Source organism: Hydra viridissima, unplaced genomic scaffold, assembly GCF_058129835.1.
Source record: "Hydra viridissima isolate aposymbiotic clone 2 unplaced genomic scaffold, HvirCarnegie_v1 scaffold_3, whole genome shotgun sequence".
Lineage (NCBI taxonomy): Eukaryota > Metazoa > Cnidaria > Hydrozoa > Anthoathecata > Hydridae > Hydra > Hydra viridissima.
Genome location: NW_028324302.1, coordinates 20,053,035 through 20,074,087, shown reverse-complemented (window position 1 = coordinate 20,074,087; position 21,053 = coordinate 20,053,035). Strand labels below are relative to the sequence as shown.

General features: G+C 29.6%; 2 protein-coding genes across 5 annotated transcripts in view; one reads left to right on the top strand and one right to left on the bottom strand.

Moving 5' to 3' along the window:
• Positions 1-7,299: 7,299 nt before the first annotated feature.
• On the top strand, positions 7,300-8,425 carry LOC149891356 (uncharacterized). Its single transcript, XM_090082085.1, has one exon. It carries the CDS (start codon positions 7,874-7,876, stop codon positions 8,423-8,425), a length of 552 nt encoding a protein of 183 aa, XP_089938211.1. The 5' UTR covers positions 7,300-7,873.
• Positions 8,426-10,212: 1,787 nt separating this feature from the next.
• Positions 10,213-21,053, bottom strand: part of LOC149891355 (uncharacterized) — a 30,819-nt gene continuing 19,978 nt past the window's right edge. For 2 of the 4 annotated variants that reach the window (XM_090082274.1, XM_090082273.1), the window contains 4 exons: positions 12,367-12,410; positions 11,470-11,561; positions 10,737-11,063; positions 10,213-10,590 (listed from right to left, as the gene is read on the bottom strand). In XM_090082274.1, the coding sequence (XP_089938400.1) occupies positions 10,530-10,590; positions 10,737-11,063; positions 11,470-11,561; positions 12,367-12,410 (524 nt within the window). In that variant the 3' untranslated portion in view covers positions 10,213-10,529. Of the gene's footprint in view, positions 10,591-10,736; positions 11,064-11,419; positions 11,562-12,366; positions 12,411-21,053 lie in introns of those variants that run through there. The other 2 variants (XM_090082276.1, XM_090082275.1) reach the window with 1 other exon arrangement.

The following is a 21,053-nucleotide window of genomic DNA, read 5'->3' as shown; positions in this document are numbered from 1 at the left end:
TCATAGAATGCAACTCATTACAAATAATTACAATTAAACAGCATTAAACATTGCAAGTAATGCAGCAAAACCTGCATAACCTACTATGGTTAACGATGTTATGAATGTAATGCCATTGCTATTTAATTTTTGTAGTATTTTCTTGCTCATAAAATTAATGTTCATATGAGTAAATACTTTTGTATTTTTGGGGAGCTTCTATAAAATTGAAAATATTCTTTTAACTACATGAAGAAAAAATATGTCTTTTAAACCTAAATCTGTGCAATAGATTTTAATGTGTCATATATACACGTATGTTACGCAATTAAATACATGTGAAAGAATTTTTTCTGATTTGATGTGAGCGTAAATCTTACCATATACAATATTGTTATATATTTGAGATATATAACGGTAGTAGGTCTGATATAACCGTACACTTCAATTTCTTTAATTTTTTCTACATTTTTAATACTCATCACGACAAAATTCCATTTTTTTATCTATGCAAAAAAAAAATTGTTTTTAAAATTTATAAATGAAAAATTTTAAAAGTTTTCTAAGATAATTATTTTACAAGACAAACCAGAAAAAATCTGCGCGGACATATTAAACTATTGTATTTCGATATTGAATATTATATATGTTTTGAAAGTACATATATTAATATGATTAAATTTCACTTAAAAAAGTTTGTTAAGTGAAACAAACTTTTTTAAGTGAAATTTAATCATATTAACATATGTATAATATGGGCCAAATTAACGGGTTACCCGTGTGTGTTCTTAAAAACGACAAAGGACGTTTCTTGAGGCATACTTTAATGTGTTTTTTGGTGTCAATTGTTCCCGTAGTCATAAACAAGAGCTTCTTTCACCACATTCACAAATTGCTTGCCAAAGTAAGAATTTCTTAGCGAGTTTTTGCATTCCAATGCATTTATAATTGGAATTCTGTTTCTTGCAACTAATTGCTGAATAATATTGGTGTCCTGGAAGATATCGGAAGTATGCAGCGAAATAAGTTTCTTCTTAAATAATCAAACAAGATTTTTAGCGCATAAGTTTTTATAGAGCAGCTTTGAACATCGAATTGCGACATTTTCTTGCTTTTCTTAACGACGAGGATTTTTTTTTATAAGATTTACAGCCACAAGTTCTCTTTACTCTTTGTATAGTGGAAGCACTTGTCTTAAATTTATTTGCTTTTTTAAAAAATTAAAGTTCGAACAGAAATCTCCGGTTTTCTGCCTAAGGCATCTTTCACTTTCTTACCAAGATCTCGTCTAACAAAACATTTTTTTCTTCCACTTCCTGATTTTTTTTTTATTTTACTAGTGTCCTTAAATCGTTTCACTATGCTCTTCACTGTTCTCAAAGCAATCTGCAGCTCTTTAGAAATTGTTTTGCTTGCTTTTGGTGAGAATATACGTCAAGTAAGATACTGAAACAGCAAAGTTCTTCACCAATATTCCCACTTGTATTTGTTCAAGTAATTGTAACTGTTTATAAAAATGTTTAGCTGTATTGGTTTTAATAGATATTTAAATTTTCGCAAGTAAAAAACTATTGTTGAAAATTTTAGCCGGGCAAAAAGGTGTAAGAGAGACCCAAGTGTTGTAGTCACCTATATTGTGCAACAAACAACAACATTTTATTAGATGTTTATGTGTTAATAGTATGAAGTGTTAAGGATAAAGAGGTATGGTTCGGAGGATTGTATTAAAGGTTTTGGAAGGTAAAGCTTGGGCATGATGGTTGTGTGGGAAGGTAATGTGGAGGTAGGGATTAATATTGATGCTGTGAGAGCTACTTGGTTAGGAAAGGGCAAGGTCTGGGGATAGTTTGGTTAGGAATGGGCAAGTTTTAATCGTTGTTGAATTAAGTTTATATTTATCGTGCTAAGTTTACTCTTTTATATAGTGTACCTCAATAAACATTCTGTTAGTGTATAATGGCTAGCATTATTTTTATTCATTACGTTTTTAAATTACATGTAATACTCTCTTACTCTATATGTAGAGTTCAATACTCTTTTTATCGGTTAATCATTTTTTCATTCTCCTTCTTTTTCCTCTTTTTATTTTTTTTCTTTTTTATATAAAACGGCCAGAGCATCTGTTTATTCTTCTTTAATCAATATTTTCTCCGAGATCTGTTTGATTCTTTACTTCTTGTGTTTATTAAAGTTTTCTCTTTTTTTTCTTAGACCACTTATAAAACTTGTTGTTTATATAAAAAACCAGAAATTCCTTTCTCACTAAATATTCTTCTTAAAAACTTCCTTGAATCATCATGTGTGCGTCTTTACCCAGTAATTGTTTTTAACTTTTCTTTTTCCTTTATCATTTTCTTGGCATTTTATGGCAGGTTGAATATGTCTCCGAGTGTACGTCTTTTCTCAGTTGTTATCTTTTATTTTATATCTGTTCGCTTTATTATTTATTTATATGAAGAGTTGACGAGTCATCTTGTGTACGTCATATTCCGATTGTTGGTTTTAATTCAATTCTTCTTCCACACAAAAAGTGATGACAAAGTTTTCAGGATTGGAAAACCAATTAAATGCTCAAGAAAAAACGTGAAAGTAACTAAGTTTTATACTATTCATATATTCAATATCTGATAAACTGGAAGTCTTAACCAGGGATGGCTATAATGCGTATCGCGAGCCGCATGCGGTTCTTTGAATTTCATTGCGGCTCTTTTCGTATTAAGTTTACTTTACAGCAAAACTAATTATTTTAAAATGGAAAAAGCAAATACAAACGACAAACAAACATCACAACAGAAGCAAACTTTGTTATAGCATGGAAAAATGCAAGAGTAAAACCTCTTCACACTGATAAAGAATTTGTAACGCAAAATATTTCAGATGTTCTCTCAGTTTAGATCCTAAAAATAGCAAAATCCAAAGATTAATTTCATAAATTCTTATTTGTCGACATGCACCTGAAAGACGAACATCTGAGATTAGCGTTGATATTGAGCTGCAATTGTTGAAAAACTTAAAAAGCTGTGATTCATTCAGTTTAGTTCCGGATGAATCAACAGATGTTAATGATAAACCTCAAATGACAGTATTTTTTAGATATGTAATATCAGATTTAATTTAAAAAGAAAAATACTAGATTGGGTTGAACTGAATTACACAACTTGTGGAGTTGATATAAAGGAAGCCCCTGAAACCGTTCTAGATAAAACTGAATGCACCTATCAACAAACATGTTAGTGTTGCGACAGATGGTGCACCAGCAATGGTTGGCAATGTAGGACTAATTGGCTTGTTAAAAAGTGATCCTAAGTATTCAGAGTTCATTGTGCGTTCCAGTTCATTACAGTTCATTGTGTGATTCCTCTAGAACATTTAGCAGCAAAACATTTTAATTTTTCAATCGTTTTAAAATCAGTGTTGGAAATTGTATGTAATATTTAATCAAATGCTAAAAATCCCGCGCAGTTTAAAATCTTTATAAATGAACCAGATCTAGCAAACAAACTAAATAATATACCATTTTTTATAGATTTGAAGAATTGTTAGAACTAATTAAATTTTTTTATTGAAAAGGAAAAAAACCTAAAATTCTTAATGATAAGAATTTTTTTGCTAGATATTCTGTTTTTGACCAATGTAATGCAATATTTACAAAGTCTGAATTTGTTTCTTCAGGGAAAAGAAAAATATTATTTCTGATTTTTTTAGCTTTCAAAAGAAAACTTTCCTTTTTCAGTGAGATGCTACTTTAAAAACCTTTAACCATTTTACTCAAATTAAGAAAATGATTATTTCTAATCTTTCAATTCACTATGATGATTGTAACATTGAATCATACAGGGAAAAATTACAGAATTTACTTAAAGACTTTTAAAACAACTTAAGTCATCTTTAGGATTTAGAGTTAATCAATTTTTAATTGATATTATTAGTGATAGTTGTACAATTCTATCAAAGATGGTTAAAGAAATATCTCAATTTAAAACGGACCTATTAGATCTCCGAGAAGATAAAAATTTTCTGATGTTACATAAATCACTATCTTAATTGGAATTTTAGAAGATAGTGCCTAAAGTTAAGTATCATCAGCTGAAAAAGGTTAGCATAAAATTAATTTCATTTTTTGGTTTAACATTCAAAAGTAATTTTTTTTTTCCAGTATGAAAACTGTCAAAATATTTTTAAGCAATACTCTTTATTGCTATAATGTATTTTAAATAGGAGTAACATGAAAGAGATACCTTTCTTCGAAATTTGATAAAGTTTCCGAATTTTAGCTTTTAGAGTTTTAAGATCTCTGGTATTTTTTGGAAAAATAGATATTTTTGAGTAGAACTTGTAAAAATAATGATATATATATATTTTTTGTAAGAATCAAACTCCTTTTTTCTATATCTTCTATGTTTTCTGGCTCTCATCATTTTGGCCTCCTTTTTTTTTTTTTTTTTTTTATCAATTGTCTGTTTCGTTTTCTCAACACTTGTTTGCCTTCTTTGTACATGATTTTTATAGTTAAAATAGATAACGATAAGAGTTGTTTACTTATTTTTTATTGTTATTTCAGAAATTTAAAAGAATTAATTAAACAAATTTGGCTAGCTAAATAACCTTAGCAAGTATTAAAAAGTACATAAAAGTGCTTGTAAGTAAATTTAATTAACAAACATAGGTCAATAATTACAGATTGTTCCAGATGGTTGGCATTTTTTTTAATTTTAACGCATTTTAATCTAAATAGTTATACTTGATACCAATGCAAGATAACTCTTTGAAATCTCCGAATTTGGTTTTTCAAGTGCGAATTATAAGATTTTTAATTAGGTTAAATTTCATTGACTTTCTAAGTATAATAGTTCCCAAAAAGTTTCTGTCCCCCCTTAAAAGCCTTATTAAAATTATCATATTATTATTGTACAACAATATTTTACAAATTCACAATGAAACGCTGAAGTATAATCTTTAACAATCCTTCGACCCTACAATAAAATTGGGTAATGAATTGTCTTGACAAATCATATGTTTAATATTTCGTTGGTAATCCTTTGATTTTTTAAAATAGCAGTAATACACGAAGGCATGCTGCTAAAGGTTTATGCACTAATCTCTTAACCTCTCCATTTTCCAAACTTATTTCAACAGCTTTTTAATTCTATTTCAGAGCTAAGGTTGGTGAGCTGTAACTTTGCGCTTTATAATAATCCAACAATATTCGATAAAATTTGGATCTGACGAGTTCGAAGGCCAATTGTGTAGAATTTCTACTCGACTGTCAACAAAGCACTTCTGCGTCAGTTTTTCCATATGGAAAGATGCTTAGCCCTACTAACTCATAAGATTCTGTTACAGCAACTAAGGCTGTTATTGGACGTTAAACCATCAGTTGTGATAGATGCTTCACAGTTTCTGGATACTTTTTAGCGTTTAACAATTGTACTTGAGAGTATCCTTCATTATATTAATATCACAATTTGCTTCTAACAAATTCGCCACACTAAATTAGTACAATTAAAATAATCTGTTCAGAGTAAAAAAATACGTGCAAAAACATATTGATACTCTTTGATTACACTATTTCATATATAACTGAGTTATCAATTTTTAGACAACTTAACAAACAGAAAGCAGATAAGGTAAACTTATAGTAGTTTTTGAGAAAACTACTCGGTATAACTTTGCTATTATTAATTTAAACAGGTATTACAGTCAATTGAAAGTGTTTTATGTTTTCAATAAAGTAAAATATAAAAAACAGACATTAAAAGTTATAATCAAAGCTCAAACAGTGGTTTTTATGTAAACTGTAATATTTTGGCCGCAATTGTATAAAATAGGTAGATATCTAAAGCTTTAAAAAAAGCAATAAATGGATTTAAAAAAAATTTGGCTGTACCAAGTATTTAACGAATTTACATTTTCAGAGCTCAATTTGTTTGCTAAATTTCATTACATATATTTCCACTAGTAAAATTAGTTATATTGGATTGCTGAACGATTTTTAACTTTGGGAGGATGGGTAGGAGTGAGCCACTTTTTTTTGAAGCAGTTATAGCAATGAAACAAAAAATGAAAAAAATACTAGATTAGTACCTCAAGACAGTTTGGTGAATTGGGTACCTAATAGTCATGAAAGAAATATCAAAATGTGTCCAGATTTTTACAGACTTAAACAATAGTACATGTATACATAAACAATAATAAACGTATTTAGGTAAGTAACAAACACTTTATCATTAAGAACAACATAATTAAGTAATGAAACAATAAATTTTAAGATCATTTCAAATTCATTTCATAAAATTTATATAAGTTATAAACTTTAAGAGAAATTACTTGTTATAAAAAATTATTCTGTGTATAACAACATAACGACAAAACAAACAACTGCAATTGCAAAAACTAATTTGCAACGAGAAAGCGTTGCATATGGGGCGTTAAAAGTAATTGCTGTTCCTCAACTACTTATTCTTTTTTGGATTAAAATTTAAGCTACTTTCATACCTTTACTGGAATCTTTTGCATTAGAAGTAGGTCTTCTATGCTCTCGAGGCATTACAATACTTAACAAAAACTATAATAACTTGGTGATGTTTTTATGCAGAAGACGAAACTTTTTAAAGTAAAACTTACACTAAGTCCGACTGAGCCGCAGTTCAATCCTACCCCAGAATGAATTGTTCATTCCTCCCCAAGCTGTGCAACTAGATTAACATGCAAAATATGTACGTGGTTTATACATAAAAAACCAACATTTTCTTTAAAGAATTTTCATAAAGTATAGAAATTTTACTTCTGCATAGAAAAAAGTGGAATACACCGCTAATACAGACACCCACACCAACATCAAGTAAAAAATTAAACAGCCTTAAAAATAATTTATCTATAATTACTTAGAGAAAGTTTGGGGTCTTTTTCAAAGCTTATTTTAGCCATGGGATCAATGATTCACTCCAACCCGTGGCTTTCTCCTACCCATCCTCCCCAATATATAGATATTATATGCCGAAAATTTGTTTCTCTAAAGTCCATTTAGGATTACAAAAATGATTTAGTAACACAAAGAAAAATATAGAATTAAAAAAATCCTATCGACTTAAAAAAAACTAAAACAAAACAAACCAGAAGAAAGTCTATGTGTAATAAGTATATGTACTTAGAACTTTTATTTATTATATGCATACTTTAAAAAAAGAAAAAAATTACCTTAATTGAATAATCAAATCTATCGAATGAATTAACAAGTAGTATACCATTAAAAAAAATCTTGTATTTCAACTTTTTTTTCAATCTTTAATAGTGCATAACATATATAATACAAGGTGTATACTTAATTTCTGACCCCCCACATGTTACAAACACAAGATTTTGAGTTGCTCTCTTAAATGCTACTTTAGCCCGAAAAATACTTTAGTATGTATTTTGGTGTAACTATACTTTCTGCACGTAAAACGCTCACTTCAGATAGGATATGACCTCAGAAAATGTTTATGGGAGCCATTTTGTCAACATACATAAAAATGATATTTTCATTCTCCTTGTCTTCCACGGCCTTTGGCATTATGACTATAGTTTTAGCACGATTTTTAAGTAAATTGTCCTTATTACTCCTTAATATGTGATCTTAGTTTGCCAATTAATAACACATTTTTTCTTCACTGTTTATGACGTATTGCTACTCTTCGAAACCGGGGTCAGAAAATAAGTTTACACTTTTTTAATGTTTAGCATTTTGGCTACAAGAAATAATCAGCATTATTTTTATTTGCCTTATTTATATCAGTGATACTTGGTGTCTGTTTATGATTTACATTAATTACTCTGTGTGTATTTATATGTATTATATGTATATGTTACTAACATGTATTATATAACATGTGTTTTTTAGCAATTTACTCTGAAAATGAGTTCTGATAAACAGTTACTTCGTCACCGAATTCAAGTTTTATGTAGTCAAGGATTAAGCATTAAAGAAATCACTAGACAGTGTAAAGTTTCTCGAAATACTGTAAGGAAGTGGGCAAGAAAACAAGAGGGTGACGTCACAGACGCTCAGCGACCTGGAAAGCCAACAAAGTTTTCACCAAGAACCAAGGACAAGGTCAGAAAGTGGGTCAAAGACAAAGTCGGAGTTGGAACGAGAACTGTAGCTAAGAAACTGAATTTTTCAGACAGTTACAAAGAAAGAGGAAAAACAATTTCACACAGTGCTATCAGTAAATACTTGCGCAAGACCACATGGGGAAAGCATGCCTATACACAGAAAGTGAAACCCATGTTGTCGCAGAAAAACATCACTGATCGCGTAAATTTTTGTACTCGTTTGCAAGAAGAGGGATTCGCAGATGACTCACCGGATGGTAAAGTGAAACGAGCTCACGTATTGTGGACTGATGAGAGTCCGATTGAATTATATCCGGCTCCAAACCGTCAAAATCAAAGAGTTTTTGCCTAGTAGAAAGCCTGCCAAGGAGAATTACCCAATGCATAGAAAGAAATGGACAAAATACTGATTACTGACTATTAACATATATTCTTTGTCTAATTAAATTGATATGACAGTAATAAAATGGTATGTGTTGAAATACCGTATTCTTAAACCGAGATATAGGGGGTCAGAAATTAAGTAAACACCCTGTATGATTAAAATAAAAGTAAAGATTTTAAAATTTAAAAAAACTAATTATGCGCATAATTATTGATAGACAAAAGCCTAAAAATGAATAACTGGCGACAGGGTTTTTTCAGCAACCGTAAATAAATTTTTACTTATGCAATTACAACATACACTAAAAGTTTTGGATTTTGAGCAAAAAAAATCAAAATATATGCGTTTTAGTCATATTTGGAAGTTTTGGTGATAATTGAGTACACAAAATCACTCACAAAAGTAGAACACAATTAGCTGTAAACATAATTCTAGTAGAGGTTGCAAATACATGTGTTAGAAACAAGTATGCCAAATTTCAGATCAAATCGGTTATCGGTTTGAAAAATATCTCCGTCGCCAGGCTATAAAAGATGATTTTGAGAAAAACTCAATTTAAAAATAAAAACAAAAAAAAAATTGTTCAAAACTCCCCACTTCCATAAACTGCACCATTCTAATGTTTCGCTTTGATCACAAAAACCTTTTTATATAGCTCTTAAATTCTTGCATCCTTATTTCACTATACTTGTACATTGTTTTTCTGCTTTAGAAATGCGCTTTGAGTCATTTATAAGACAATGGTTATGTAGATTGCAACCTACTGTTATTTTAAGCTTATCAATTAACATAATTTACATGTTTTTGTTTCTATTCGAAAGTCAATACATTTACCACTTTTACCTGAAATTGCCATTTCAGGTAACTTGTACTCAGACCCAGATTTTTTTTTTCCAAATCTGTTTCATTTAAAACACTCAAGCACCTATTCTAAATGCAATACCAAAGTTTCACTTTGCCTTTCTTAATAGTTTTTGCTGAATCTTGGCCGGCGCAAATCATATTTTCTGCTTATTTTAGGGGTTTTTTGGGGTATATGCAACAATCGTTGACCAAAAAAAAAGAAAAAATGTAAATTTTTTGTTTTCATCATATTGTATGTTAGATTACTTAAAAAGCTTTCTTCTATTGTCTATATTTAAATTTGGGGGATAATCCCCCTTAAGCTTCAAACTGCCATTTTAGAAATGCTAAGAATCCAAATTTTTGATTTTTGTTTTTTTATAATTGTGTCTTTGTTGATGTGTAGTGTTACATCTGCAAATTCCAAGTTCTTTGATAATGTGTAGTGTTACTACTAAAAGTTCCATTTCTTTTATAATGTGCAGAGGGCCCGAGTGCAATCCTACCGCTTAAGCAAAAAAATCTTAGTGCGCCTACTTTTTTTAAAACCATGTTATCTATATAAAGATAATACAACATTCTACGATTTAAAATAAAATGTCAAATTCTGGAGCTGCTTTTACTTTTTTATTAACTAATTCAAGTTCAAATCCAAAATATCAGCGAGTTGGATCGTGACAACAGGTAGATATTATTTTCAGAAAACAGCAATTGTTAGAAAAAGATTGCGAAGAAAAGATTAAATGCTCCTCATCAAATTTATTTATTGAGCTGCCGTAAACTTTAGATTTTCCAGTTTTGATGGTGGCAACTTCTTCGATATTTTCTTCCTATGCTTTTTTAACCAACAGAAGAATGTTCCTTCGTTAACCCTTATTGTTAGAACTGTCTACTAAGTTAAACAGACTGTATGAATTTTTTAAATGTATTTCAGCCTACTAGTTATAATCATTTTAAAGTTCAAAAGAAAATACAAGCAAAACTAAATATATTATTACAGGGCGACAGGCATATTTTTTATAGATGAACTTAAAGTTAAACTTAAATTTAACTTATAGTTAAATTTAAATTTAACAGAAATAATTCAAATAAACTTTACAAGAAATATTTAGGGGGAGGTTCACTGCTCAAAATCTCATGCGATGCGGAATGAGCTTCTTTGAAGTGTTCTAGGGCTGTTCTTCCCCAACTTAAAATCAAAATAAATCTCACTTAAATGAGTAAGCTTTTACACAGATGAGGTTTGAGTTTCTGCTGTAGATTGAACGACGAAGTGGTGCACCTTTGCTCTGTAAGATTTAGTAAATAAAAAAAAATTATTGAGTATTATGATGTGCTTCATCGGTAATAAATGAAATAATATATTGTAACATAAAGTTGATGAATGCTAAAACAACCACAGCATTCTAAAAACCGAAAAATAATTTCATCTTACCGCTTTTTAGACCGATGTACAAAAAAAGTGATGGCAGCTATAAATATAACAAGTCCACAAAAATAGCAAGTAAGAATTATTGCCAGAGAAACGTTTATGGTTTTGATATTGCTCTTCGTACTTTTCTGCACACCATAAGATATAAGCGCCATTCGCTCATTTTCGTATTCAAATGTTATTCCTAGGTTTAAACCACCTTCTACTGTTTCTTTGGTCAGAACATCTTTAACAGAATTGATGATGAAAAAACTTAAAGTTAACCGGTTGTTCTCAGAAGAGAATGCCGAAAGATATGCACTAAACTCAAGCTGATCAACCATGTTAGTCCTTAGAAAGCAAAAAAGGGGCTCATAAAAAGAAGATAAAGTTTAAAACGATTTTTTGTTAGAGAAACCTATCGCCTTTAAACTTTTTGATTTGGAGTTATTTCTTTCACTTTAAAATTGCTTTTAATAAATTGATTTGAAGAAAGTTTTCTTTCATTAGCCAAATTAAAAACTGTTTATCTTTCATGAGTAACTGCGGCATAAATATTTACGCATTATTTAAATTTAAAAATTTGCAAATAATTACACATACATTAAGATTTATTTTTTCTTTTGAATTGTTTTTAATGATGCGCTTTCAATTATTTAAATTTTAAAATGTATTTTATAGTAAACTTATAATGGGTAAATGCATACACCGCATCTTGCATTATAAAACTCATTCAGAAGTGTGGGTAAAATGTTACCCCCCATTGGACTTAACATAGTAGCAAAGGCGTTGTGAACAAAAATTGAAGAAACTTGATACCAACATCATCTTAACGACATCTTTAGTCACCTGGTCGAAAAAAAAATGTCTATAAATGTTAATTTTTATAAACAAATATTATACAACTTTAAAGCTGTACCTCAAATAAATCTTAAGATAACTGTTTCATGATTTCTAATAATAATAAATTTATAATAATAATAACATTAATAACAATAATAATAATAAAAAAACTAACAATAATAATAATAATAATAATAATAATAATAATAATAATAATAATAATAATAATAATAATAATAATAATAATAATAATAATAATAATAATAATAATAATAATAATAATAATAATAATAATAATAATAATAATAATAATAATAATAATAATAATAATAATAATAATAATAATAATAATAATAATAATAATAATAATAATAATAATAATAATAATAATAATAATAATAATAATAATAATAATAATAATAATAATAATAATAATAATAATAATAATAATAATAATAATAATAATAATAATAATAATAATAATAATAATAATAATAATAATAATAATAATAATAATAATAATAATAATAATAATAATAATAATAATAATAATAATAATAATAATAATAATAATAATAATAATAATAATAATAATAATAATAATAATAATAATAATAATAGTAATAATAATGATATTCATAGTAATAGTAATGAAAATAATAATAATAATAAAAACCCTTATTACAATTTTTACAATTAAAAATCAAAACAAACTTATAAAATTGCTTTGTCATAAACTAGAATTTCGTAGAGAATTCAAGAGTGTCAAACTTAGCAATGTTTTTTAAAAAAGTTTTTAGGAGGCACTCACCTGAGAACTTGAGACGTCAAAAACTGCAGTTACCTTATGTGAATCTGAAAAGAAATAAGTAATTTTTTTGATACAAATAAAAGCTTAAAGGGAAAATCGACGAAAAGTCGCATTTGCATTAAAGTCATAATTATATTTGATTTAAGTTCGTGTTGGTAACCTGAGTCTGTGAATGATACTAAAGAGGAGAATTATTCCAGGAAACCGAAAAACAATTATCTCTTTCACAATAAACTCGGTTTAGCGGTTTTTTAAAAAAATTTTATATTGTTTAAAAAAATTTTATATAAGTTTTATGATTTTAAGCTTGCGCTACATTGAATTCCCATTTAAAAATTGGGTTTGTTAACGGGATTTGTTGATTTTTTATGGTACTTGTCTCAAGAGGTTTTTTTTTTGGTGTTTAAAAGAAATGGTAATAACTTCTTTAATTCCAATAAATTAGTGAAGCTTAATTTAATTCCAATATATTAGCGACGCTTTAACTAAAATCTTTTACATGTTTTTTTTTTTATAAGCATAACGCTTATAAGCATATAGAGGCTCAGATTTGGGAAAAAAATAAGCATATGTAAGCATATTCCTGAGCCTTGATAAACTATTTAAAAAATTAGAATTTTATTTAGTTAAAGATTTTAAATATATTTCTAAATTTAAACCAACAAAAACAACAAAAATCGAAGTTTATGTTTTGCAATGCAATGACTTAATGAAGTAATGAAGTCATTGTATTGCAAAACCTAAACCTCAATACTTGAACATAAAAACATAAAGTTTAGAAGTCGCTCTGAAGTGTTTTATTTCTCTCTTTTTTTTTCTCTCTCTCTCGCTTTTAATGTGTAGTTTATTTAATACCTTATTTAAAATGTTTATTTTATTTTTAAGTTTTATTTTCAGATACTGATAAAATAATAATAATAATGTCAAAGATAATAAAGAGAAAGCAGCCTACATTGGCAGCGTTTGGTTTCACAAAAAATGTTATGCACAGAGGAGAAATGAGTGCAATCCGATTGCCGTTAGAAGCTGTTGAAACTAGTGTTGAATGCAAACATTGCAAAAAATTATTTAAAAGCCAACAAGGACTAGCTTTTCATGTTAAAGTTATTCACGGAATTAGCAAACAAGATTGTAAATATTCACAATCACAAGTTCTTCAAAGAAACGAAGAACTTATCACTCTAGCAGTGAAAGATGTGCTCAATAATATAGTCAACAAAGTTGTTAGTGAAATGAAAAAAAGTGAAGAGTCTCGCCAATTAGCTGGTAAGAAACGCCACCAATATACTGCTGCCTTTAAAGCAGAAGCAATTAACGCCTATGGTTATGAGGCAAATCAAGAAACTATAGCAGAGTCGTTTGGTGTAACACAAAGTCAGATTTCGCGATGGCTTAAAAAAAAAGAAACTATTATTAAAGATGCCGAATCATCCTATCGCAGATTGTTTCTGAAGGGAAGACGTTCCACAAAATATCTTGAACTGTACGAAGCTATTTACAATGAATTTTTACAAGCCAGATCGAAAGGTCATATTGTAAACTTTTCCTGGCTTTGGAGTAAAGCTAGAAATATACAATTAAACATTGATCCAAACGTGGAAATAAAACTTCATGTTATAGTTCGATTTTTACAAAAAAAAGAGTTAAAATGAGATCGAAACAAAGAAACAAAAGGAAACATAAGAAAGAAATGGAACCATTATTATAGAAATGGCATGCCACATTCAGAGAAAAGTGTATCAGAACAGGTTCTAAAGATCCAAGTTACGACAAAAAATGGGGACGGTACCAACCTGGACAAAGGCTCAATGTTGACCAGAGCCCACTTCCCTTTGTTGTTCATGGTAAGAAAACTTATGAGTATGTACCCAAGGGTCAAGGTGCAACACATAATACATGGATCTCACAACCCGGCTCAGGATTGGAAAAAAGGCAATGTTCCCTTCAAATTATGTTTCGCCCAGAAGGAGAGCAACCAAAGCTAGCCATCATTTTTAGAGGTCAAGGAAAACGCATTTCAAAAGACGAAAAGTTAGCATGGCACAAAGATATTCACGTTTACTTCCAGCAAAATGCTTGGTTAGACCAAAACGTCTGTAAGCACTGGTGTGATAAAACACTTCTTCCATTTGTAAAAGAACAAAAGCTTGATAAATTTGTTCTTTTGCTGGACAACTTGAAGGGACAGATGCAGGAGGATTTTAAAGATGTTGTGGCTGCTGCTAAAGGACTTCTCTGGTACGGTCTACCAAGTGCCACTGACCTTTGGCAACCAGTTGACGCAGGATATGCTGCCACTCTGAAAAGACTTATTGCCATTGAACATCAAAAATGGCTCGATAGAGATAATCATTTTGATAGATGGTTCAGTAATGAAATGCCCTACACTGCAAAAGAGAGACGAATTTTGATTACACATTGGGCAGGGGAAGCATGGAAAGCTTTAAACACTTCAAAGTATGACAAGCAAAGGAAGAAATGTTGGACGATGACTGGATGTTTAATGACTTCTGATGGCTCAGAAGATTCGCTAGTTAAACCAGAGGGCCTTGATTGTTATAAAGTTCCCCCACCATCCATCATTGATCCTGGAAGTGATCAACCCATAGGAAATCAGGGTGATATTCAACCAGTGGAGGTAGATGATGCTATAAATGAAAGTGCCAACGAAATTCTTCCAGATGACACCTTTATTGGTCCGGACGAGAAGGAATGCGAAGTTCATATCTTTGATTTTATTGATAACATTTGTATATAGTATATATGTTTTATTTTTTATTATCATACTATAACATTAATTCAGCTACATTAAAACCAAAGCAAATACAGAGCATAAGTCAACTTTTTATTTTTCTTATACCCATTAACCTTAAGTAACGCGTACACTTTAAGAAAGTATTGAAATAAGCATATTTTATTAGAAATATGCTTAAGCTTTAGCATATTTTTGAGCCTCTTTTAACTTTTTGCTTAAGCATACCCGAGCCTGTTTCAAAAATTTCATATGCTTATAAAAAAAAAAACATGTACTTAGGTTTGGTGGCTAAGAATAAAACTTAGGCTTAGAATTTAGGCTTTAATATTTTGGTTTTTATAGTTAACGCTGATAAAGTGAGGTAGGATAAAATTCTCAAGGTAGGTAAAAACGGGTCTATTGACAAAATACTGCGTTGCTTTATATGATGCGGCAATCACTCTAAAATAATATCTAGATGGCTATAAAATCTGAATAAATTTTACTCATTTTTCACCCTATAGAAAACAAGTTCAGTTTTATTTAACTGCTCTCATCATCCTAAACAGCCCATTTTATTACACTTATGTCTAATTTTATTATGTTCTTGTTTATGTTAAAATTGATGCTATTATTTTCAGCATATTTAGTGTGAAGCAATAAAAAAAATTTCAGAAAAATGTAATGGTCTGGTTAGGCGTTTATTCGAAAGAAATTACTCATTGAACATCTTCCAGAAAGGAAAGGATTGTATTGAAAAAGCAGTGTTTTGTGACAATTTGACGTTTCAACAAGACAGTGAAACGGATCACATTCATTACCTTTCACGGTCGTTCAAGTTCTGTTAATTTGCGACAGGTTATTATGCGCAAGCGCAGTTGAATTATGAAAATTTTAGAACTTTCAAAATAGCTACGGACCTGAATGAATTTTTACTTAGCGACCAATTTTTCATGACTTATCGCGTTTTTTAAAATCGTCTACGTTGATAACCAGCTTAAAGGCTGTTAGTAGTGTATTGGTTACTTAATTTTATTAAAAAGTAAGTAAAATGAAAGTGGAGTATTAGTTTCTGATTGAAGTGGATCTACCTAAAAAAAACTTTTTCTTTGATTTGTTTACAAATTTGGAAGTCTTTTTACATTTTTTTTTGAGCGGTAAAACTTTACAGTTTTTCTACATTTACTCAATTTTTAAATCAATTTTTCAACTTTTTATTACTTATAAAAAATCTTAGCATTAAATTTTTTTTTCTTTTTCAAAATTTTCATCTAACCATTGTCCTAAATTGACAACATTTTATTTATATCGTTTGTGAAATAAAAATTGTCCTGATGTAAAAAATTTCACAAAATGTTTCTAATAATTTTAAATAAAATCTTTTACTTTATATGCAGTTTTTTATTGATTTATTAGCTTAATTTACTTCATGAATATAGACACTACGTAATGCATGTGGTTAAGTTTGATGGTTATTCACAAGAACTATCCAAAAAGTTTTATTATTTTTAGATGAAAATGCATTACAAAAATATGAATCTTATTTACAGGGTCTGTGGATATTTGGTTGGGAAAAAAAAGTATCCTATTGGAAGAAACCAAAAAAATAAAATTGAAATAGGTATTACATGTTATGTTGCCAGATTTAGAGAATGTACACCTATCAAAAATTTGTCAAAACGTTATGATACCATAAAGAATGTGATCAAAAGAATGAAATCAATAACACTTCTTTTAAATATAAACTGGCAAACTCATTGCAATAAATGCTATTGCTGTCAGCAGGTAGAAAAACTCAGTAAAAGTTTAAATGTTACTAAATCACTAAACCAAAATAAAAAGCTTATTGGTCACGCTGGTATTGGTAAAAGAGTGTGGTCATTTTCCATGATTGCTACCATTAAAAAAAGCATTTTGACAGCACATGACTTGGAAATAGATATTGAAGAACTAAAAAAAGAAGTTAATCCTTATTGACAGCTTTGCCAGTGTAATTTTTGTGGTAAAATACCAAAACAACTAGGAACTCTAAAAAATGTGCACACTTATTTTGTTTTTTCTGTCTTGTGGAAAATGTAAAGATAACCAACTCAAATGAAACATGTCCAAAATGTAAAGAGCTTATTTTACCTAAAGATTTGATTTCCAGTATTAAAACAAATTCTCTTTTAATTATGTTGATTGTTGCATGTATATGTAAGAAAAAGTTTAATTCAATCAAAGTATATGATTTAGGTATTAATCATAAGTGCATCTACCTTGATAAATCAATAATAGTAGCACAATCAGCCCCATCGTTATCATCATTAATATTCTCATTTGCATCTAATTTGGTTTCATCATCATCACCGTCATCATCATCATCATCATCATCATCATCATCATCATCATCATCATCATCATCATCATCATCATCATCATCATCATCATCATCATCATCATCATCATCATCATCATCATCATCATCATCATCATCATCATCATCATCATCATCATCATCATCATCATCATCATCATCATCATCATCATCATCATCATCATCTATTTATTTATTTATTTATTTAACACCAACATATTTCGTTTTAATTAAGGCTTTTAATATGCATTTATTGTCAATAAAATGACTGCATAGTCTTTTTAGATGTAGTTATATTCTCAATAACTGTCACTACATTACCTAAATAGAAATCAAAATTGCTGTGGCAAAGGAATAACTATGACAAGGGAAACACACACACATAGCCTTGTAAAAACCAATTCATAAAAAAGAGTTTTTTGTCGCATTTGATACTAATTTTCTCCTCAATTCCCATTGATGTTAGTAAATATTTTGATGAATTGGCAATTTGTTTGCTTAAGCAGAGGCTTAAACAAACCAACAGCAGGAAACTCCTTACTCTTCCAGGTTTTTCTGCAATCCGCCAAACCTTTTGCTTCATATTCATGAACAACTTCTATGAATTGATGCAATAATTCATCAGCTGTTTGGCAACTTCTAACTGGTGCACTAAATATATATATATATATATATATATATATATATATATATATATATATATATATATATATATATATATATATATATATATGAAGGATACAAGGGAAAAACAGGGAATGTCAATTTTTCAAAATTTTGAGATAGCGCTGCCAGCCGATTGTGCATTGCGATAGCTAGCTTCTGTCAAAGTACTGAAGTGAAAAAACATGCATTCTCAGGTAAAAATAGCCAATTAAAAATTACCCTGCTACAGAAAAACAGATAATGTCAGTCCTCTGCAACATAAAAACAAGGATAGTCAATTTGCCGCTTCACTAGAAACCTTTTTATTTGTCGTATTTTTGTCACTTTTGTACAGGTTTTGTGGGCTGGGTACAAAAGACGAACAGGACGCCATGATAGCTGCTGCCATAATTCCAATAATGGTGAAACAAAGACGACCTAGGAAAGAGGAGAATGAGGCCGACCTGCACAGTTACTCATATCAGTATCATTTGCTTATTCCTGATGGAGATTTATGCTCAAGAATGCAGATTTGCTTCAAGGCACTCTTTTCAATATTTGGAGTGACAAAATCCAGACTTGAGAGAATTCAGAAAACATTGACACCATCAGGTGAGTAAATCTAGATCTTTTAGCTGTATTTTTATGCTTAATCTTAATTAGATGTAATTTCTTTATTAGAAGTGTAGAATAACATCTTTATATCTCAAATCTATTTCACAGGTTTACCACCAACTGACAAGAGAGGCAAGCACAACAACAGACCGTAATCTTTCATGGAGGAGAAAGTAACCTCCATCATAAATCTCATACGTTCATTTCGAGGACGACAGTCTCACTATACTTTGAAGGATACAAAAAAACAATACCTCCCAGAGGAGCTGAATTTGACCAAAATGCATGCAATGTACCTGATAACTCATCCAGGGGAAGCATGTTACAGAGAAAAATACAGGTATCCAATTTCTATAGTACTGCTAGTTTAAAAAAACTTTCCTCTTCTGGCTTTTTATATAATTTAACTTAAAATTATTATTTCTTAAAGAATTGTTAGAATTTTTTTTACGCTATGCTCAGAGTGGATAGTTAAGTAAAATAAAGATTTAATGAATTTTCTATATTTTGTTTACTTTTTATTTTGTGGCTCAGTGACTGTTAAAATTTTGTAACCTTATGCAAAAAATAATGTAAAATTATGTCTCATTCTACCTTTAGCTAGGTTCTCTGCACTTTCTTTATTGCTCAGCCACCTGTTCTGCCTCAGTTATGACCTTATTGTGTTTATTGGGTGTGAAACTCTTAACTTAACAAACAAAATAAACAAAGTTAATAATGTATTTTTTCTGTTACAAACAGACGCATCTTTGTTGATAAGTTCAACATTGGATTTGGGTATCCACGCAAGGATACTTGCTCGACTTGCGACCATTTTAAAATAGAAGTTGCCAAAGATCACTTAGAAGAGGAGTTGAAGCGACTGACAACAGAAAATGAGCTACATTTGAGGAATGGTCATATTTTTTATGACCAAAAAACTACTGCATTGCGGAAAGTCTTAGAAAAGAAAATTTTGCGCAACGCAAAAACTAGGAATGTCAAATTTTGGACATGGGTGACATAATGCTCTGTAAAATCCAAACAATACATTAAAAACGTTTTACATAAACTTATTTTAAACCTTGTCTGGATACTGATTACAAACAAACAAAAATTACTGTACGCTTCACTGACAGGTATTTTTAGTTTTCTCAGTTTGCGAAAAGTTGACATTCCCTGTTTTTCCCTTGCATCCTTCATAAATATATATATATATATATATATATATATATATATATATATATATATATATATATATATATATATATATATATATATATATATATATATATATATATATATATATATATGAAAACATTTCATCAGTATATGTCCTTGATCCTAAAATAGCACACAAATGGTTATTGTAATAACAAACAAAAAAGAGACCAATTATGAATACAAAGCGAAAGTAAATAAACCTGAAAGAGTAAGGAGTGGGAAGAGAAGTAAGTAAAGTTAAAAAAAAACACCTGAAAAACTAAATAATTCTTGCTATTGGTTTGCCTAAGCAAACGAATAGCAATTAAGCCCAATTCAGAAGGCAAAAAATATCAAAATGTAAAAGAAAAAATATATGTTTGTATGTATTTATGTATGTACAGTGGGTTCAAAAAGTATCCGACACAAACGAAAAACTTTATCTAATTAAAACCTATTCAACAAAATAACATAAACAAATACTATTCTAATGTAATTTTACATGGGAAATAAAAATATCACATAAAAACAACATTATCATTAAATGTTTACTTGATAATTGCAATTTTGTAAAAGTTAAAATTCAAAAAGTATCCAACACATCGTAAAAAATTTACTTATTACTTTATGTGACCTTTAGCAGTCAAAACTGCTTCTAAACGATTGGAATACTTGTTCACAAGATTAGCACATATGCTAATAGGAATTTTAGCCCATTCTTCCTTGCATGTTTCTTTCAATTGGATAAGATTTCTCGGATCTTTCTCCTGTACCCTCATTTTCAATTCCCGCCAGAGATTTTCAATTGGATTGAGGTCATGTGATTGGCTTGGCCATTCCAATAAGTCAATTTCCCTCTCCTGAAACCATGCACGAGTTGCTCTTGCCGTGTGCTTAGGGTCATTGTCTTGTTGGAATATCCAACCTCGAGGAAGGTTCAATTTTTCGGCTGACTTCACAAGACATCTCTCAAGAATGCCCCGATACATTTGGAGTTCATCCTTTCTTCTATTATTTCCGATTCTCCAGGGCCTGCAGAAGAGAACTAACCCCAAAACATTATGCTGCCACCTCCGAACTTCACTGTTGAGACGGTATTCTTCGGGTGAAACGCAGAGTTCTTCTGTCTCCAAACACGACTGACACAGTTCCGAC